The sequence below is a fragment of the Podarcis tiliguerta genome, assembly GCF_965153285.1.
Source record: "Podarcis tiliguerta genome assembly, chromosome: 9".
NCBI lineage: Eukaryota > Metazoa > Chordata > Lepidosauria > Squamata > Lacertidae > Podarcis > Podarcis tiliguerta.
Window position 1 is genome coordinate 23,803,912 of NC_139542.1, and position 22,262 is coordinate 23,826,173.

The 22,262-nt window shown below is 39.0% G+C and overlaps 2 protein-coding genes across 2 annotated transcripts in view; both read right to left on the reverse strand.

Moving 5' to 3' along the window:
- The window catches only part of ETNPPL (ethanolamine-phosphate phospho-lyase), a 70,689-nt gene extending 54,047 nt beyond the window's left edge, over positions 1-16,642 (reverse strand). The window contains exon 1 of the mRNA XM_083456796.1: positions 16,639-16,642. The gene's annotated coding sequence lies outside the window, so the exon portion shown is untranslated. The remainder of the gene's footprint in view (positions 1-16,638) is intronic.
- COL25A1 (collagen type XXV alpha 1 chain) overlaps positions 1-22,262 on the reverse strand; it is a 303,953-nt gene that overhangs the window by 37,767 nt on the left and 243,924 nt on the right. The window contains exons 19-30 of the mRNA XM_083456875.1: positions 21,037-21,099; positions 18,509-18,577; positions 17,030-17,074; positions 15,211-15,255; positions 14,283-14,360; positions 9,816-9,839; positions 7,359-7,403; positions 6,240-6,284; positions 5,345-5,425; positions 3,320-3,382; positions 2,599-2,649; positions 2,067-2,093 (exon numbers count right to left, since the gene is read on the reverse strand). Coding sequence (XP_083313001.1) covers positions 2,067-2,093; positions 2,599-2,649; positions 3,320-3,382; positions 5,345-5,425; positions 6,240-6,284; positions 7,359-7,403; positions 9,816-9,839; positions 14,283-14,360; positions 15,211-15,255; positions 17,030-17,074; positions 18,509-18,577; positions 21,037-21,099 — 636 coding nt within the window. The remainder of the gene's footprint in view (positions 1-2,066; positions 2,094-2,598; positions 2,650-3,319; positions 3,383-5,344; positions 5,426-6,239; positions 6,285-7,358; positions 7,404-9,815; positions 9,840-14,282; positions 14,361-15,210; positions 15,256-17,029; positions 17,075-18,508; positions 18,578-21,036; positions 21,100-22,262) is intronic.

Below are 22,262 nucleotides of genomic sequence, written 5' to 3' on the forward strand. Positions count from 1 at the left end.
TGTTCAGTGAAATATATTTTATCAGACTATGATATAATAAATGGAGGAATGCTAGTGATATGTATTAAAATCAAAGGCATAAAGCTTTCACAATTATTTTGCAAATTCAAATCAAGTAATCATCATCAAGAAGTTGAAACATTTCTGAATAACTCAAGCAAAATTGTGAGCCTTAAGTGGCCCCTTTTTCTTCTCATGGTGAACTGGAATGTGCAGTACATCTTGGAAAGATATTCTAAACCTTTAAGCATAATTAATTAAACAGAGGAAGAGTGTGATTTACTGGAATATGCACTGGAACCATGAGGGAATGGTCTCCAAAAAGGTGATTACACTCCTATTAACAACAGAAGTTAGTGATCTTTTCATGTTTATGAAATTTCACATGAAATTAATGTATGCAACATTATGCTATAATATAGCTTTATTATATATTATGTATTAAAATCCACATTAAAAGTTTGCTCTCCATGAGTAAGTCTGCTTTGAAGTATAGGCTAACAAGAGTACAATCTGCTAAAAACTTCTTCTGCACAAGCCCATTGGGAGCTGCCCATGATCATTGCTACTGTATCCTTATATGACTGTAAGGGCAATGTCCACCCTGTAGTTTAAACCACCTCCAAGCCTATTTAACTGTCATGGCTCCTAAGCAAAGAAATCTTGTTATTGTAGATCTCAGATTTTTTTCTCTCTCTCTCTCTCCACACACACATATACCCAGAGAACTACAGCGCCAATATTCCCTTGCTCTGCAGAAGCTAGGGATTACTAAAAAATAATTATTAGCACCCTTATTCTCAAGGTTCTTTGAGTGAATCTGTGACAGATAAAGCTTTCAAAAGAGGCTTGAATGAAAATGAAACAAAAATGATATACTAATTTTGCTCAATTTAATTCAATGGGCATTCTAAAGAAGTTGACTGAACTGAATCTTGCAGCCCTCAAATTTTTCAGACCATTTATTTTGAGATTATTATTATTACTCTGAAAATATCCTACTCTTTTATTGGTACTCAAGAGTAGAAGAATTACTTTCTTTCTACAATTGCATACTCCATTACAATCCCATTCTTTTAGGCTACAACCATATACCCACATACCTGAAAATAAGTTTCATTTAATGAAATGGGGCTTAACTTTGAGTAGACATGTATAGGATTGTGCTGTTGAAGCTGTAGAAACAAAACTACAGTACTTGGTGCTTGGAGAATCTCAAGGAGTCATGAGTTCCATTAAAATGCTTCAGGTCAGATTAGGCTAGCCCTGGCATGGAACAAACTATGGTCAGTTTTGTGAGTGTTCAATGCTACACATAATGGTCTCAGCATGTTTCTTTTCTCTCCTTTCAAAACAAACAAACAAACAACATATTCTGGTAAAAGAGTTTTTAAAAAATGAAACTAAGTTTAGCTATGGTATACAAAGTTCTTTCAAACACATATTCCTTCAGGAATGTCTTCTGAAGGATTTTCCCCATATATCTGGAATAACTCTTCCAGCAGTAGCAACGAAGACTTCACTGATATAGACCCTTGTTAGGAATGCCTTTTCAAAGATGAAGGCATGGACAGAAAGAATGAAAGAGAACTTATTATAAAAGGTAGTAAAAGGTGGGAGCTTGAGCAGGAAAGATTAGTAGGAATGAAGGAGAAAGGTAAAGAAGAAAGTAATATCTGGAAATGATTTTACTTTACTTCTTAAGTGCACAACACACTCATCCCCTGTTTTTCTAAGCTTACGTGTAAGGTAGTTCCAAATGGCATAGCTTGAATCTCTCACCAGACAACGAGATGTTTTTATTGGCTCTCTATAATTAACATTATAGAAAGCTAATTCAACTTATGGTGATGAGGAACAGACACAGGAAATTGCCATAAATCATTTAAAAATATTTTTAATGCTTTATCTTAAGCAGCTGCTTAAAGGTTTAAGAATATAAAAAACACATTTAACAGAAAAGTGTGACGAAGAACAAAACATGACTGCATGCTTCAACGTGATTAACGAGAATGAGTGCCTAACAAATAAACATAATGAAGTTAGTTGTGTATTGGATTCTTTACCTTTGGGCCTGGAAGTCCATGAGGTCCCTAAAAAATAAGAATGAAAATGTCATAGTTAGAGAGGACATTTCTAAACTACAAATTGGTCTTTGCCAATAGCTGGTGCTTGCTGTTCTTGTCGCTGTCCAAAGCTGCATAAAATAACAATCCTTAACTAACTGGCAAATACCTAACTAGTCGAGAGAGAATGAAACTGTGCATCAACTTCCAACTACAATCCATTTTCAAAGTCAACTGGATCCATGTCTAAAACGTTTGATTCTCCATATTTTCCCCCTTGATATCCAGTCAGACATATAAATGATTGCCAATGTTTCTACGGTCAAGAGCCCTTTGCTCCACAATTTCAGATGTCATCATTTGCCTTACACCCACAAAAATACCTATGTCTTGATCCTACTAATACCTGCCTCATGCCCCTACCAGCCCTGCCCTTGCAATGTCCTCCACCCACAGCTTCCAGAAAGAGGAATGATTCTCCTTTGGTCTGATCTCTCAGCGGTTGCATATGTGATAACCAAAAAGGACTTACCATAGGTCCAGGTGGACCATGTGGGCCTGGAGGTCCTGGTGGTCCTATGATCTACATATAAAAGCAGGATAATTGGTTCAGACTAACACATGTTCTTACTGAATTGTAGCACCTCTCATCTGCCTGAAAGCTGCAATCCTTTATGTGAGATAAAATATACTATTTATTTGAAAATGCATAATCTGTTCTTTCATAAAATGTAACAAGGCAGCTTGCAACAAATAGAATGCAATAAAATCGATCTACAAAACATAACTAAAACATCAGTAAAGCATTTACTGTACAGCATCGGAGTATTTAATAAACAACAAATAAATATTTGTCAGTGGTTGGCATTCCAATTGAAGAGGTGAGATATAAATTAAGGAGCTAACTTACTCACCATTTCTGTGCCTGCAAGTAATAAATGCTAATGCACTGTTGCTTTGTATCACATAGAAAAACGTATTTGAATGATCTCCCCATTAGCCTCTATCAAGAAGACAATAGAGAAGGGGTGCCAAACTAATCATCGGTGGGCCATATCCCACCCTGCAAAACATTTCTGTGGCCCTCCAAGACCATCACCAACAGCTTTTATTTCAAACATTTTTAACTGACTGCTCTGTTTGTGCCCTTGCGCTGTAATGCCAAAACATTCTTTTTTAAAATAAAAAAATTATTTAATAGAAGACATTAGTATATTTTTATGGAAGCGCTGAGATAGCATAGAAATACTTACAGAGGGACCTTGAGGACCTGGCAAGCCAACATCTCCTTTTTCTCCTTTCATACCATTGGATCCCTACAAAATCAGTATTGACGCAATGAACAAAGCTTTCATCTTATCAACTCATGGATATTGTTTAGTTCAGAAGATGGATTTTCATTACATCACTTACACTTATTATAATTATAATTATAATTATAATTATAATTATAGGCATCATTTATTTTGCTTTATGCCCATATCCTGTCTCAACAACTCTTACAGCGCAAGCCAACCTACATCTGATCTGAAGTCAGATTTGAATTCAATGGGACTTACTTCTGGGTAAACACATATAGGATTGCAGTGTTAATGTACTTGGAGCATGTTTCTACAGTTGATGTTATGGCAGGTTTACAGTTTTGGTGACCCTTTCATTTTGTTTCTGTTAGCTGATTTGCTTTGTTGTTTATAGTTTATTCTATTACACTTAAGTTTATTATTCTTTTTTAGTTTATATTATTCTTTAAGTTTATCTTTCGCTAGCCAACATGAGCTTCTTGTTTCAAAGATGGGGTTTAAATAAAATGAACTAAATGAAAGTACAAGGCAAATTTGTGTGAAGGCATTTTCTGGATGGTCTACTACAATTTTGCTTTTTTTTGTGGGGTTACAGATACAAATACTGGCCTCTGTCTAGACACACTGACCTGTAAATTACAGAATCGTGCTTGACTAGTGCTTTATACAGCAATTTGATGTGGGTTGATTTTCACACATGGCACACATAAATAATCTCATTTTACACCACAAACTGGACAATAATTTCTTAGGGAAATTAGGTAATACACTCAAGCACTGGGGGATGGACATTCTGAACCAGGTAATTACCAACTTTGACAGCATCACTAATAATGGCCATTTCAACACAGAACATCTTGCGCACATAAAATTGATCAGCAGATCTGCTCAATATGATACATGCTCAATAGGACCCCATGTGCATCTGTTCTTGTTTTCTGTATACAAGATCCCATAGGGGGCTGCTAATAAGGAGCAGATTTTTCATGGGTACAGTATCCCTACTGTGCACAGAACAGCACTGCTCAATCAGACTGCCAATTATCAATGATGTGTCATGCCAAAATGTCATAGTAAATACAGAGAGCCCAGACTACGGAACATTTTTCTCTTGTGTTTAAAGTGTAATCATTTTACTACTCACTATTTAAAATTACATTTATACAATCACTTAAAATACGTTATGGTTAAATTTTGATCCTTGTAATGAGATAACAGTCAAAAGGACTTACCCAGGAATAACTGCAAATAGGTTGCATCTCAATACATTTAAGATTAATCCCAGTAAAGTGCCTCTCCTTATAAAAGATTCCACCACCCCCTTCACTGATCAATTGACATACTCTTTGAAATTTTGTCAAATTTCACGTTCTAGGGTGAAAACAGAGCAAATGGTTTATCCATCAAAGCAGTTAAACTTCCATGTTCCCAAAGGAAAAGAGATGGCTAGAAGGGCATGCTGTGACATATACAACTTTGGTCTATGGTTCATACATCCCATGCATTTTTTTATAATGAGTATTTTGTATCATGTTGTAGTGATACTAAGCTGACATTTCCTCACTGCCCTATTTGCCTGGAAATCACTTCAGAAAGCACCCAAATGGTTCCTTCTCTTTCTTTCTTTCTCTCTCTCTCTCTCTCCCTCCCTTCAAGGCCTTTCTTAAAGTTCTCTTTTCACATATATCGTTGGTTGGATTTCTTAATCTTCATCCTGTGAATCTAAACTAAGCCAAATACATCACTTTGTACACATTTTCTCCTCTGCTTCCCCTGCCTCTGTTGATCTCCTGTTATCTCTCTTTCTGTCATTGTGTACCTTATAAGCTCCTTGTTAGAGAGACCTTTCTCTATGTGTCGGTCTTTCTGCATGGTGCTAAAATGGCCCTCTTCATCATAATAATGTTTGACTTTTAAAGAGTAAGCAGACACTGAAGATGTAATTAAAAATGCAGGTACATTTTAAAGCAAACTTACTGGCAATCCTGGAAGTCCAATTCCTCCTTTTTCTCCTAGTATTCCAGGGTCACCCGTATCACCTTTTGAGCCTTTAGGCCCCTACAATAGCACAGTCACATAAATGAGTCTTATATTACAAGATCATCTAAAATCAACCTCAGAGCATGACTTACTGTGTATAAACAAACCACTCCCATTTTGCTCTGCCTTCCTCCCATCAGCTTCCACTGGGAGGAAAAGAACCATAATCCCTGGTTTAGCATTATGTCCAAACCAGGGATCATAGTTGGTTTCACTCCCAACAAACTACAATCTGCAGCTAAGTTTTGTTCTTGGATGACTAATAGTGGTTTGTAAGAGGAAAACAAACCATGATCTCTGGTTTGGAAATAATGCTGAACCATATATTGTGGTTTTCTTCCTCCTCATTGTGAGTGAAAAGCAGCAGAACACCCCCAGATTGATACCGTATATTCGCAGTAAATATTGCAATACAGGATGCTGCTTCATGCTGAGTCAGACCACTCATTCAAGTAGATTTGGACAGTGCTGTCTACAATGAGTGGAAGCAGTTCTCAGGGTTTCAGACCCGAGTCTCTCTTAGCACTGGAGATGCAAGCAATTGAAACTGGGACCTTTTATATGGACAGCATTTCCCCTCCCAGTGAGCTAATAACCATGGTTTACCATGATGTGGGAACTGGGACAGTAAATCCAGAAACATCTTCTGGGTTGTTTATTGGCACTATATTCACTTATTTTTGGCAGTATCTTTCATTCCGTAACAAAAGAAAAGAAAAGGGGGAGAAAGAGTTGTGCAACAAAAATAATTATTTTATTTATTATCTATATCTCTTTTTTATACCTACTATTGTATCATTCATATGTTCAGTAGCAATAATTGTTCAAGTACCTGCTCTCCATCAGCACCTGGCAATCCTGGAGATCCGGGTTCACCCTGCAAAGTGAAAATCAATTTCACTAAGTTATTATTTCCTGGAATATACTGTAGTTCAATGCTTTGTTAATAAGACTTCTTGATTCTTAGGCTTACACACACGCCCATCCCTCTTATGGAACAGCAACAAGGAAATAAGAAACAGCTGTTTTTAAATTATTTTACAAATAAAAATAAGCTGCAGTTAGTCTGAAAGTTGTCTTATCTCTTCTTCATGGCTGTGATGAAGAAGTGGAGGGGGCACCTAGGATTGTGAGCCTCAAACATAGTGTTTGTCCACATTTGTCCACATAGTGTTAAACTATGGTATACTATTATGTCCAAACTGGGTCAATATGAATTAACTATGCTGGTCTATAATAATCTCATATGTCAGCATGCAACCTAGTAAAACAAATAAGAATAAGGTATTGGCCAGGATCTAGGTGGATGTGGGAATGTTTTGAAGACCACCCATTTCAGTTATAGACGGCCTCCATAAGTTGTTGGAAGTGAGTTATAGCCTGAAAACATCCGAAGGGCACCATGTTGGCTACTCCTGTTCTCCTGACCACCTTTTGAGCAACAGTATGCTTTAGATGAGAGTCAAAAAGAACATAGACTGGGTATGGTTACTCAGGGTAAATTAAGGTATCTTAATTTAAAATTACAAATTAAATTATTAATTAAATGAATTATTGTGATGCTGGCTAAAATTATTAATAAATATCAAGGAAGGAAAAATAAAATATAAAACATGATGCAGTAAAAAGTTTCTTAGGCTGAAATCCTACACACAGTTACTCAGTGGGGCTTCCTTAGACAAGCATAGGATTGTGCTATTAGTGATGATTATGCATTTAAGAGCACAGTATTTATTTTCTTACACTGACGTCCTGCCTTTATTCCATCATGGAACCCAAGATAGCATACATGCTGCTTCCAGAAGGTCACCAACCCAGACAATGATCACACCCTGACCCCCTTCACTTCTACAAAGTGGTAGCCTCATATGTGCCTTCAGACCATACTCTGCATAGAAATAAATTAAAGCTCAGGGGGTCTTCGTCAGATGAGTAACAGTTGGAGACTCACCTTTGACCCTTGCAATCCTTGGGGTCCAGGTGGACCTGGAGGACCCTGAAGGTAAACAACAGTTCATTTTTTAATCCAGCACCATCCAGATTTCTAAAGTATTTATCTGTCAGGCACAGTTATACTAATCTTCGTTAGTAACAAACCAATGTGACAAAACAACAACACTGTATTAAGAAGCAGTTAACAACTATGACACTCAATGATCAACTACAGACAGCACAAACATATTGAAATTAAATTCAATTATTATTCTCTTAAACGGAAATTCTATTAGAATGCCCATTAGCATTCTAACTTCTAGGTAACGAAGTCTATAGCTTTCTGCAAACAAAACAAGCACATTTAACTTTGAAATAAGAGCAATTTTTTTTGACCATTGGGCAAATGGTGGCCATTTGAATTGCTGTGTAAGTAAGTTCTCTGCCAACAGCTAACCTGTGCCATGTGCAGCTATTGGCATTTAGGTAGTGAGCGGTGGAACAGGGTAAAGGCCTGATTGTGTGGATAGCAACTCCCTTCTTGTTGCATGAATTAAGATGACTTCACATAGTGCAAACCTTAGGTATGAGCCCACCCTAACACAGAATTAAGTTTTCAGGGACTCTGCTTGTTTCTTATTCAGCTAAATCATAAGAAAAATCCTGTGCTTGCCTCGCAGAAGGATTCTGTGCCAAAGAGGTAGGGTTGATATGTTTAGATAAAGTTTCTCTTGACACTGGCATTATATATATATGCCATAGAGGATAAAGGAGCTTGATGGAAAACTCTGCAGTGAAAAAGTGATGTACGGGAAGGCTTAAGCACTACCCACTGTCACCTCTCTACTGAAAATCACACCTTCTTGTTTGTTCCATTAACAGAAGCCGACTTTGGAATTTCGCTACCTCCATTAATGTGTCTATTTCGACCTTGTTCATAGACAGTTTTACTGCCATGCTCATATACGTCCTTAACTATTTTCTTATTGTAAAATCTCACGTAGCAAGATTGGCAATATACACATGTAAATCACGGAAGCAGTATTTACGCTACAGGTGTGTGCAAGTGCACAAGAAACAGTAAAAGACAAAAGTGCAAACACACACATCACTATGCCTTCCATGAATTGGACAGGAATAGGTTCGTGTGGTTTTGAAATCACTTCTTTTGTGAGGTAGAAAGCACATAAGCAGAAGGGGGAAAGGCAAGTGAGGACTCAGGACAGAACATCTCAGCTCACAGATGAAACCATTCTTAACTAGAGATCCCCATCTCATTTTTGGAATTAGTTAAGTTTTTACAGAACCCTTTAACCTCCTTCAACACAACACAATGCACCACATAATTTATGGTGACTGTAATACAGAGTTTCCTTTGTGTTTCGAGCACAGACTCACAGGTGAACTTGCTCGCTAAGATATTAGAGAACTTTCCTAGCCCTATTTGAGGTCTACTGGAGATGCTGGGGGTTAGCCCTGATGCCTCCTGCATGCAAGCCATGCCCTGTTCTTCTGGACTGTGGAACTTCAGGTTTTTGCAGCACAGATTTAACATGTGGCTATTACCACTCCAAGGGCTACACTGCAGTGAGATATCCCAGAAAGAATATCTACGGCTTTAAAAGCATCCGTACAGATGTCAAAACATGCTTCTCTGAACTGCTAGAGATAGTTAATTACCTTCCAAGAAGCCTCATAGTCTTAACTATCTTTATTTCCTAGCAATACTGCATGGCAGAATTCTAGTCCAGCATGCATCCACTGGGGGTTAATGAAAGCAGAGGGCAGAGAAGGAGGAGGAAGACCATGTTCACTGTATCAGATCTTGAGGTACAGGCAAATTTTCAGCTTGCTCAACTGAAATTTCCTTTAACCATGTTTTTTACATCTGGAATTAATACACTTACTTTCTACCAACACTGAACAGGAAAAGGGACATTTTTTAATGTAAAGAAGTTGCATTTGAGATGACAACTCTGGTTGCAGCTCACAAATCACTTATTTTGGAGCACTGTCATTTAGATCCTAATGAATTCTACAGGATGAATTAAAGAATATTCTGGAGTAAGTGTGGTCTGTGTCTTCTAGCATATAACTTCTATGAAATACGGCTTTTTTAAAAAACCCCAATCCAAAACACAAAACTACTGGGAAATATCCTGCGCAAGCCTTGCCTTCAAAAATTCCTACTAAAAGAAACAGAAGTGAAAATGCACAGCTGTAATAAAGATAAACTTGTTAGACTCGCAAACAAGAGTTTTAAATCATTTTCTTTACTGAAATGAATGGGATCATTGCTATTAATTTCAACTGCAGTCCTGGTTTTCAACACTGATAACACTTGATGTAGAAATATATGTAGTGATAAGTCAATATCTGATGAAACAGACACATTCTAAATCAGGCAAGTTATGAACATGCAACACCAAGGAAGAAAAGAGCTACAAAACACTATAAGTCATGCAATAGGAATTACCGTGACAGTTAGGGTGGTAATCCTCTGTTGGCAAAATGTATTAACAGAAGACAATGTTACCAGATGTTCAGTTTGAAATAAAATACTTTGCTTGTTTAGTAATGGATTTCACAGAATTTGGGCAGTTTGGGATAAGTGTTTGCCTGTCTCAGATAAATTAAAGAAAACTGTCTTTTTTATAAAAAACAACAACATTAAACACAATTGATATTAATTGGTATGATTGTTTTAAAAAAACTTAAACCTGTCCATAAGATTTTCATGCCCAAGGCACCTCCAGATTTTGAAAAGGATATATTTGCATTGCCAGTAAATGTCTGTGATCCACACATTAGAGAACATTGGCATCAAAGACGTTAATAAGCTTAAGAGTACTCAGATCTTATATACTTTGCGGAATGTGCTGCATAGCTTTAATTACTGTTAGAAACAGACATTTCTTTAAACATGATATTCTTGTGTATTCTTCAAATTCCAATGAGTTTCCAGTATGGTCAGGACAGAAATAGACCTACTAATCTCAGAGATACACCAGCAATTTAAGACTGTGATCCTTATCAGTAAAAATAAAGGACCCCTGGACAGTTAAGTCCAGTCAACGGTGACTACCGGGTTGCGGCACTCATCTCGCTTCAGGCCGAGGGAGCCAGCGCTTGTCCACAGACAGTTTTCTGGGTCATGCGGCCAGCATCACTAAACTGCTTCTGGAGCAATGGGACACCATGACGAGTGCCAGAGCACATGGAAATGCAGTTTACCTTCCCACCGCAGCGGTACCTATTTATGTACTCGCGCTGGTATGCTTTCAAACTGCTAAGTCCAACTCAAACACATAGGCACATTGTGAGAAGGTAAGTGGCACAATCCTCACACTTTTCCTGATAGTACCACATAGTCTTTTAGAAAAAGAACAGTGTCTCATCAAACTTTGAGAAGCTGTGCTGGTTACATACTATTGTTCATGAATTGCAGTAACACTACTAGAGTAAGAAAACACTATTTGCTAGGCTGATTGTTTATAAAAATTATCCTGCACAGTTAGTGAATAACCCCATCACCTATTGTCTGCATCTAACAGAATATTACTTTGCTTACTTCCATAAAAGAGTGGTATCATCCTAACTAGGAATCTAGCATCTAGCATTGTAATGGCTCTCTGTAAGGTGGAACATTTTCAATTATTTCATATAAAGGAGTTACAAAGAATGAAGCACACTAATATTCAGCTCTGCTTAACGCCATGAAAAATGACTTGAGAAGCACCGTGCTTGTCTGTTTTGATTTATAGCCTGCATTGTTCCTTGAAAGCGCTGGCTTGATACCAATCTTTATAGGGCAGAATAAAGGAAACACAAGGATTATTAATAAATGTATAACTAAAGCAACCCCTTGCTTATCTCTGACCACTAAACTATGACTCAAATAAAAATCCTTCCATCATTTCCATAAGACAGTCCAAGTTGGATTTTGGCAATCTGCAAATGGAAGGAAAAGGGAATCCCATAGACGAAATATATCTCTACATGCCCCTGTTGTAGCAAACTTGGCATACAGATAATTGTTGGAAATGGTCTGATTCATTTGGGACCTACAGTGTTTAGAGCTTTGAATTCATTTTCTCATCCGAATGGATGTATAAGTTTTAAATACTCCTTTTCTGGTAAATTAATGGTTTCTAATACACTGGTTTCGTCATTACTGTATACCTAGCATTAATACCTAATATCACTTTATGGCACTATTTACCCCACACACTTTATAAAATGTAGGATTTAAGGACCAAACCTCTCTTTACAACTGTTGATCCTGATCTGCAGAAATGAGTCAGAGGTGGACATCTATAGTGGCCTGGCCTTTGACATCCAATATATATGCTTCTTATGTTTGTAAGTTGTTTTAACCATTTGTAATATCGTTGCAACCCACCAAGGGATCTTACAGAAAAGGGCATGTATGAACTCAAGCAAGCAAGCAAACAAACAAACAGTTTACTATTATGGAAAATAACAGCTACACAGGTCATGTATGAAAAAATATTTAGCTTGAAATACAGTTTGTAAAGCAGTTTGCTGGAGTACTGCTGCTGAAGGACTTAATACCTGGCAAAACTAGACGAGGTGAGTCCAAATTTCCTAGAAGCCATTATTTTTCCTGGAAAGATAGCCTGAGATTTTTATTTCTCAGCCCCACTCTCTTAGAGAAAGATCACTTTAAATATTTTTCCCCCTCTGAAAATTCTCAACTTTTTTGGGTGTGTGTAGCTTACATTCTCCCAATTACCCTAATGTTCTGGAATGGTGTGGAAGGTTAGAGTGGTAGATGGCTGCCAACATAGTTAATGCTGCTACCACTTGCAAAAGTAAAAGAAACACCATAGAAAAAATAGAAAAAATAATAATTTCTACTCCAGCTAAACTAAGAAATTTGTAAAATGGCCTCTAATTTATCTTCCCATAGAAATAGTGGGGAACTATGAGAGATCATTTGTGCAAAGCACTAAAGATTACTAATGCTGTCATTCAATACCTATTTAGCTGACCATAAGACCCTTAACAGAACTGGCCTCTGGGTAGGCATGTGTAGTGGTTAAGAGCGGTAGTCTCGTAATCTGGGGAACCGGGTTCACGTCTCCGCTCCTCCACATGCAGCTGCTGGGTGACCTTGGGCTAGTCAAACTTCTCTGAAGTCTCTCAGCCCCACTCACCTCACAAAGTGTTTGTTGTGGGGGAGGAAGGGAAAGGAGAATGTTAGCCGCTTTGAGACTCCTTAAAGGGAGTGAAAGGCGGGATATCAAATCCAAACTCTTCTTCTTCTGCAATGCAAGAGCCCTCCTGTTCACACACATAACCCCCTGTGTAGTGCATGGGTAAAATAATCTCACTGGATTGGGGCTCACTGTAGTCTTTGATCTTTCTGAAGGAAGAAGAAGTGAACTTCGGGATTGGCCACTTGTAGTGAAATAGTCTTATTTGGTTTTGAATTCTTACAGTGTTCTGTGCTGCTTGAATGAAAATGACTTATTCTCTAATGACCCGTGTAATGAAGTTGAAGGAATGACTCAGAGGAACTGCAAGCCAGCCAGCAAAATTCTGTCTTATTTTTTGGTTTATTTCCCTGGTCTTAAGCACACATCCAGGAGGACAGCCTTCTTGTTGTGAGGAACAAAGCCAATTCCTACTTGAAATAGCATTCCAAGTCCTGAGGGGAGCTAAATAACAGCCAAATTCTGAATTTTCCGTAAGTTCAGTGTGCATTGATGAATCTTGGAAGAGAGGAAAAGATCACTGCTAATTCTTAGGGTACAGCTGACATATAACAATACTTCTGTTCGTCTTCACTTGGAGATTCAAAGACTGAGCATCTTTTACAAGTCCTTTTAGATCTACTTACATCGGATGGCTTTTAGACCTATTCAATTCTCCTCATGTGGTTATAGAAATTTCAATCATGGCAGTGTAACCCAGGTATTTCAACAGGCTGAGTTGAAATCACCCAAACCTTTTCTGAAATTATTATCATACATTTGTGTTTCATATGCCAATGATACCATTTCTCCCTGTGAGTGAATGCACACGGCAGCATAGTGCATCCATCTGCAAGAAAATTCACCTAAATGCCCATAATTGTTCGCCTGACCTAAAGTATTCCTAACCAGACCTTTGCTTTTATGAATTGTGGAGTACAACAGAGACAGGCAAAAGGTTATGAAGGCTATTACTATTACTAATTTGGGTTGTAGATGGATTTGACATATAAATGGAAACAGCAGCAAGTGGTATGGTGGAGCTGCACTAGTCATCTGACCTCAGTCCTGCTGAGTCACTGCAGTGTATCAGGATGGATGGAGCAAGAGGTGCAGCGATTGTGAGGTTGGTGGATTGCAAATGCACTGGTGGTGCCAATCTGGTGCTTCTGCTTGTTTTTTGAAGCCAGAAGCCAGTAGCAGACAGTGTGGTAGCAGTATTCGCCTGATCTTCTGACAGTTGAGTCCATGCTGCTTATCAGGAAGGAGGGGGTGGGAAGGTCAGTGTTACATAAATTCTCCAGTAGAAGCACCAGATTGGCTCAATTGATGCATTTGCATCAACCTGTGAGCCTCACTACAAACTCATCCCTCCCCTTCTGGTAAGCAGCAGCGACTCAGTTGTCAGGAAGTCAGGTGAGTGTCCATTTCACTATACTGCTAGTAACAGAATATTCTAGAGTATCATTAAAATAAACACAGAGAGCTGCCTTGGTCAGACTATCAATCCATTTATCTTACCATTGTGTACTTACTGAGTTCTTTACCAGCCTTGCTGAGATATTTCACAGGGACTGGCAATGGATAGATGGATGCAAAGCACATACTCAACTCCTAAACTATGGCAACATATGAATACCATGATCACACTTTCTATTCCAACTCAAAGGACATGGAAAGAAAAATATAATTATGCCTACTGTGCATGACGTCTGGTGACATACCTGCAAAGCTTCGTGGATATTGCCATTGTAATCAATTATCTCTGTTGCCCCTTGATCACCTTTTTGTCCAGGAGGGCCCTGTAAAACATTCACCCCAAAATGTTATTTGGATCAAGAGCACAGCATACAAATCACTCACTATTCTCATCAATTTGAGGAAGGCAACATAAAATTTTGCCTGAGCTGCTGATTACAGCCCAGTTCCATTCAGGGTATCATTTTGCTTTATTACAGAAATGGCATGTTAGCTGCCTGGAAGATTTATACCAGAATATGATGGATTGATGCATATTTCCTTTTTCATTTTCAAATGCTGCACCAAGCTCACTCTCTTCAGATAGCTTATTGGTATCACACAGTCTGTGCTACCCAAGGTGTACAAATGCACATAAAATCTTGATGGACGTGCTTAAGAGTTGATTGGCCTTGATAATGCTAATGATAACTTTAGAACAGACAAGATTAATCATCTATTCAATGCCATCAGTGACAATGTGTTCTTTTAGTCTGATCATACCAATGTGTTAAATGGAAAACTGACTAATATTATAACAACTGGAATGTGCAGTCTCAGAAAAGCACATCACAACCCAGCGTGCATCAGAGATATAATGCAAATCAAAGCTAAAATGTTGCAGATCAAGGCTATAATATTTATTCACAGATAATACCTGTTTTGCTTCTCTAAGGAGTCAACCTTTTAGTGTGGCTGAATACTTTTAGATCTCTTTGCCTATTAACATCAAACAGGTACTCTTGCTATACTGTTTTAGATGCCTGTGGAAAACAATTTTTTTATTTCTGCAAGCCTACCCAGACATATACTTTAGTTGTTTTAAAATGTTGCTGATTTCATCTGGGCGGCTTGGGGAAATGAGCTGCAACGAATATCATGCTGCATGGAATGGCTCAAATGGTAGTCACTTACCCTTGGACCCATTGCCCCCAAATCACCTTTGTCTCCAGAATCACCCTAATAAAAAGCAAAATAAGTATTTCAAGTTTCACGTGGGGAAGGACGCGATAAACTCACCAACTCACTATGAGTAGCTCTGTCCCACGACACACTTCTCTCTGAGTCTTCACTGGAACCTGCTACTCCCTCTGAAGATCCAAAGCCAACTGCACACTCAGCACAGGCTCTGCCCCAAATTTAAGCCCCAGGTATGGACCGGAGTGAAGCCTGCTCACCTGTGGTCTGTCCACCTGGCCCCACCCCCAATGGCACCACGGATTGGTGAGTTTGAACAGCAACAGATGTGTTTTACTAAGCTGCGGTCCATATGTAAGTAGTTCACTGCACATAACAGAAGGGCTGTATCTTTGTGATGAGCCTAGAGTCAGTATGAGACCTGATTAGGATGGCAACAGAGTACCCATTTGCTCATAGTAACAATAATCTAGCGGAAAGTCAGAGAAGACTCTAGAACAGCAGTTCTCAACCTGTGGGTCCCCAGATGTTGTTGGACTACAACTCCCATCTTCCCTGAGCTCTGGCCTTGCTAGCTGGGGTTATGGGAGTTGTAGTCCAACAACATCTGGGGACCCACAGGTTGAGAAAGGGTGCTCTAGAAAGACATTAGTAGACAGCTCTGAGCTATTTGTGACAGTACAGCTCGGCTTGTGACTGAACCAAGATGTTTTCTGTGTTAATGTGGTTTTAAATAAGAAACAACAACAATAACACTTTAGCAGCCTTTGCACAGTGAAACTTCTACGAGGCGACCTTAGCAGCCTGTCTAAATCCCCCCATCATTGGTGATCTCTTGAATACAGGGAAACATGTGCAGATGTGTCTGAGCAAGCTTGGCAACATCTATCCAGCTAAGGGTGCTGTGTTGAGGGAGATACAGTAATGTTCAGTCTGATCTAGATGGAGCTGTACTCACTGTACAGGATCTGGTTCACAGTTTAGTGGTGCTCCTGGATATAGCTTTGTCATTACAGCCCCAAACAGCATCTAGAGTGCCCTTCATCCATTTAGGCTAGTATACCAGTTGTGGCCTCTCCTGCACAGTCTGGCCTTTGCTAAATATGCTTTGCTAAAACTTTGGATTTACTTCTTTAATGTTACCCACAGGAGTACCTTTGAAACAGTTGTATTCTGCATTCTGGATCAAAGCAATTTACATAAAAGAACAAAATGAAAGAAAACACTACCGAGTAACAAAAACAGAAAAAGAAAAAACTTATACAGTGGAAGCTCAGGTTGCGAACGTGATCCGTGCAGGATGCACGTTCGCAACCTGCAGCATTCGCAACCCACAGCAGCATGTCTGTGCATGCGCAGGTTACAATTCGGTGCTTCTGCGCATGTGCGACCGCCGAAACCCAGAAGTAACCTGTTCTGGTACTTCCTGGTTTCGGCAGTCCGTAATCCAAAAAAAAACGCAACCTGAAGCGTCTGTAACCCAAGGTATGACTGTAATCAAAAGCAGCATAGTTAATACTCTTCAATCATAAGTCAAAAACTATCAAGAGCCACACAGAATAAGAAAGTTTTCACTCCCTGCCTAAAGACCATCAGGGACGAGACTAGTCTTTGAGGGGAAATTCCACCACCAGGTTGCTGGCACAGAAAAAGGCCTTCTGCTATTTTGCCGTCACTTCGTTTTAATGTAATCTTCCCCTGCAAACTGTTTGCTTGAAGGGCAGTCTATACACATATAAAATGAACTAAACAACAGACCACAAAACCTCACCACATCACATTGAATCAGTAAAACCAAAATTTGCTTACTACTGACCTTCGACCCCTTTGGGCCTCTAGCTCCAGATTCGCCTGACCTTCCCTGGATGATGGAATACATACAAGATGGACAGGAGAAATGAGGACAGAAAAAGGAAAGTGAGAAGAAAAGGAATTAGTATCAGCTACCTGTAAAGTTAGTGCAGGGATGCGGGAGCTGTAGCCCTCCAGATGTTGTTGGACTAGCAAGCATGGTCAATGGGCAGAGATCATTGGAGCTCCGGCTTAGCAACATCAGGGGGCTACAGGTTCCCCATTACTGGTGTGGTAGAAACACTTCATTTTACAACAATGACAACTAAGCTTCTAAATAACAGATATTAATGCAGGTATATGAATGATGAATGATGTAGTATTAATGAATCCAGGCTACATGATAATTCTTACTACAGCAGCTTGCTGAATTCTCTCAACATGTCGTTCCCCCCAGACATCAACTTGTCAGATAAAGTAACCATTGCAAATCAAGAAACCAATTTGGATTGGTCCATTTACTCAGAATAACTAAGGAAATAAAACTGTATCCCTTCGTTGTAGAGGGTTGTCTCCAAAAAAGTTCTACTCTGAGCAACCCCACTGAAATTAATAGACCTACGTTGGTTATGTCTGGCCTTTGACAGTAAAGGCCCATCTCTTTTGCTGAATTTATACTGCTCTGCCCCCCAAAAATGGTTTTATTTGTTTCATAATTGCAATGGTTTTATTCATTTTTATAATTGTATATTCAGTTGTTGTAACTCAGTTTAGGACTTTATGGTGAAGGGCGGCCAAGATATTTTACCAATAATTTGCCCATTAATTTCAGTGGAGTAGAATGGATCTACTCTGAGTATGACTAATATTGAATACTACCCATAGGCCTGTAATTCTTATCTTAATATTTTGGGTAGCTCTCAGACCTTTTGAATAAATTACATTGATGCAAACAATAAGCATACAGAATTCCTAAATCCTATTGTAGCAGTAAATTAATGAGATAATGGAATGTACATAGAAGTACTCCTTCCTGACTCAAAGTTAGAAACCAGGTTAAGGTTGCACTCATATAGAAACTTACCTGGCAGTAACTTGAAGAGACTTCTAAGCAGACATAGGATTGCACTGTCAATATTTTATTTTATTTTATTTTATTAGCTGGACTTGAAACATTGCAATGGTGAGCACCTTAGGATGTTAATTCTGCATAGACATACTTGAAAGTCCTAAATTTCAATATTGCAATTATGAAGAAGAAATTTTGTGCATAGCTACAGGTTTGGCTTTTAACATTTGATCCCTCACTTTACATAAATAATTTCTGGCTGGGCTGTGCCCCAAAGTGACCAGCATAAATTCAAATGACTTTTGTAGTGCACTATAAATCACACTGAAATTTATTTTTATCACTAGCAGAGCTTTTATTTTTTTAAAAACACACACACCAAAACACAAAGCTCCAAAATGCACACTTTAATTGTCAAAGTTAAACCAAACTGACCTTTGGCCCTGGAGCTCCAGGCTCACCTCGTTCACCTTTCCCAGGGGGCCCTGCTTCTCCTCTTTCACCCTGTCAAAAATTACCAGAGAAAGCAAGATGAGGGGAAAATATTATAGAATACAGGCAACAGCAGGCATGGTAACTAGCCATCTTAGAAACATTAAAGAGCATAATATCCTGAACATATTTCAAATGGAGAGCTGATAAGCACAATACAGTGACAAACTTTTCTTTTGGAAAATAAATTATGTTCCAGAAGTGGATGCTTACTGCTACTTCATCTGAATTGTCAATGTTAAACTACCGTGAAAGTTTCAAATGCTATGGATTAAATATGAATATGAAGCAAAGGGGGAGGGAGAAGCGAGAGAGATAAAGCAAACCATTTTGAAAGTGCTTTCATTTTATTAGTTCCAGTGTTTTAAACAATCACCAGAGTCTTAGATGCTTTCAGTTCTTCATCCTCTTTTCAAGGTGAGCAACTGGGCAGCTAATCAGAGGGCGATATTGCCCCACCCACTGCAAATTTAGTGTAATAGTTCAACTGAGAAGCGAATGCATCAAATGTGGATAGAGATTGGATTTTCCAAAGAGCATTTGTGGCCTATAAAGCAGGGGAAGGGAACCTGTGGCCTCGCAGACATTGTTTGTAACTCTCATCAGCACCAGACAGCAGGGCGAACTGCAAGAGATTATGTGAGTTGGACATCTGGACAGAAGGCCATGGGCTCCCCATTCCTTCATTAAGTGAATCTGAAAGTTTAGAAGTCTCTGACGCTCTGATTAAGGAGAAAACTGAAAGGCAGTTCAGATTGTACAATTAAGAACATGCTCAGAGCAAACAGAGTGGTCCATATTATTTGTTATTATACAGCACCAAGATAGTGAATGATGGTTTACAGAGTACAAATGTGAATGATGGTTTACGAGAGCCAGTGTGGTGTAGTGGTTAAGAACGGTAGTCTTGCAATCTGGGGAACCGGGTTCGCGTCCCCGCTCCTCCACATGCAGCTGCTGGGTGACCTTAGGCCAGTCACACTTCTCTGAAGTCTCTCAGCCCCACTCACCTCACAGAGTGTTTGTTGTGGGGGAGGAAGGGAAAGGAGAATGTTAGCCACTTTGAGACTCCTTCGGGTAGTGATAAAGTGGGATATCAAATCCAAACTCTTGTCCTGAAGAGCTTGATGTTAAAATAAATTAAACAGCTGTTATGTACTGAGTTGAATAGGATCCAAACTGCAGCAGTCTGATTGGTCCTAGAACAATAGGATCCAAAATGCAGCAGTCCAGTCTGATTGGTCCTAGAACAATAGGATTCAGAATGCAGCAGTCTGATTGGTCCTAGAACAATGCAGCAGTATGATTGGTTGGCAGGAACCACCTAATCATGCTCCAGATAGAAGTGAATCCACAACCTGATTGGCTTACAGTAGAATTCCGGAATTAGCCAATCATGTGCAGCCCATTGTGTAAATAATGTATATAAAGCAGATACTTTGAGGGGACTTTCATTCATTCCTCCTCACCACTATGAGCTGAATAAAGAGCATGAAATCACTTTGCGACTCTGAGTATATTTCAACAGCTCTACTCAAAGTGCATTATCAAGGGACCATACCTAACACTGGGCCATAGAGGCAGAATGGGTTGTACTGCTTATCCTGCTGCCCCACAGTCTCCCTGCCCAAGCTGGCAGATACGGTCTTGCTAAAAACCCAAACAGTAGTCCAAAGAGATTTCAATCACGTGTCCTGATAGCTTTGACTGGGCCAGCTGGGGTATTCCTGTGCAGAAACGCCTATAGCTAGTGAACCAGCTGTAGCTAGTAAAAGGTACTCCTTGCAGCTGAGGTCACTTATGCCTCCAGTGGCAAGCTGGACCCCTGCAAAGGTTTGCTGGAATAGATATTGCACAGCAGACTACAGGATTGGGGGGGGGGGTAGAAGAAGAAAAGTAAATTCAGGGCGGATCCACAGCATCTATTTAAATCACAGCCAACACACATTTAAAGCAGGTGATTTCCCCCAAAGCTTCATTGGAACGGTAGTTTGATAAAGGTACTAGAAATCATAGGTCTGTGAAAGAGAAACTAGCATGCTTTGGGGAAAGTCATGTGTGTTGAAGGCACTTTAAATGTTTGGTGCAGATCTCCCCTCAATCATTAGTCCTTATTTACCAAGTTCCTAGAACAAGCAGCTGGAATAGAAAATGTTCAAGGGGAGGTGGAGCCAAAAGCTTCTGGTCTCTCAGCTGAGCTCTGTTTGCTTTCTCATCCTCCTTCTGCAATGGCTGCTTCTAGTGACACTTGAGGGAGAGAGAAAACAGAAGAAGCTGGCTTCTCAAGAGAGCCACCAGTGGACCTGATTCTATTCTCTCTTTCAGTTCCAGCAAAATGTACATATCACTTCAGTTTGGCTTTAACGGTTGGTTGGGTGAATGTGCTTTGGTCTAGGATAAGGATTAGGTTTTGAACTAATATGATATGAAGTAAGCTACATATATTAAGGGGAGGGAGATGTGAAACATACCTTTGTTCCTGGCAATCCTGGCAATCCAGGTTCTCCCTGTGGTCCTATGAAACCCGGTTCACCCTTTGAAAAATGAGCACATTAGATCTCTGTTAATTTAACTGTGAATAATTACAGTAAAAATAAGTTTACCTCTAATGGTAATTTCCTAGTCGCCCATGGTTTTCTAACTGCAAATCCAACTGCTATAGACAGAGACAATTAATCAAGTTTGATTTCCACCAGCACAGAGCTCTTCAAGAAAAGCTTCATTGAGTTTAAGAAAAGCAAATGAACTGGAAGCTCTTACATCTTGTTTTTCATGGAATTAATGCATGTTAGGCTTCCTGGATTACATTACAGTTTATGTAAAAAAAGTCTACCAAGACAAGGCTAATAACATGACGGATTCAGTGGGAAAAGGGAACTAATTAGCTGTAGTTACATTTCATTCACAACTTACAAAATATTAAATATTTGCAATTTGGGTTACAAAACAAATTTTCATTCCAGGATTAAAAAGAAGATCAATTGTGTTTGACATTATTATGCAGATGTTATATCAGAATCCAGGACAAACACAACTCCCTTCTCTTTACACAGTTTTGGCAATAGATTTACAAACTAACTTAAGAGGAAGAAACTGAATGAAAAGAGCAACATGCAAATAAAAATGAGGTTCTTTTCATTTGTTCTAGAAAACTAATGTGATAAACTTTCTAGTGCTTCTAGCCTGCCCTTCTATAGAAATAATCAAGGCAGTTTACAAACAATAGCAGGACTGTAGCAAGGATTTTGTCTGCTGTAGGTGAGATTCATGCTAAATGCTAAAAAAGCATTACTTGCGCAGTCAGCCACCAGTGCAGAAAGTAAAATGAAGTCTAACAATGCAGCCCTATACATTTATATTCAAAAGTAAGTCCTATTGTGTTGAATGGGACTTACTCCCAGGGAAGACGGTACAGTATAAGATTGCAGCCCAACACACCCATCTTATGCATGTTTGTGCGGAAGTAAGTTCCACTATCTTCATTCCACAATTGGACTTATTCAATTGCACGGGTTTGCTGCTTTAGTCGCTTAATTTAAATTAGTCCCTTAATTCAAGCACAATATTTTTATTTGTACTAACTAGTATGAAATGTGAGATATTTGCCTACAAAATAATGAAAAATGCCAAACAAATTTTGCACTGTAACTATTGGCATTACTATGAAAAGAGACAGATGTCAATAACTCAGGCTTAA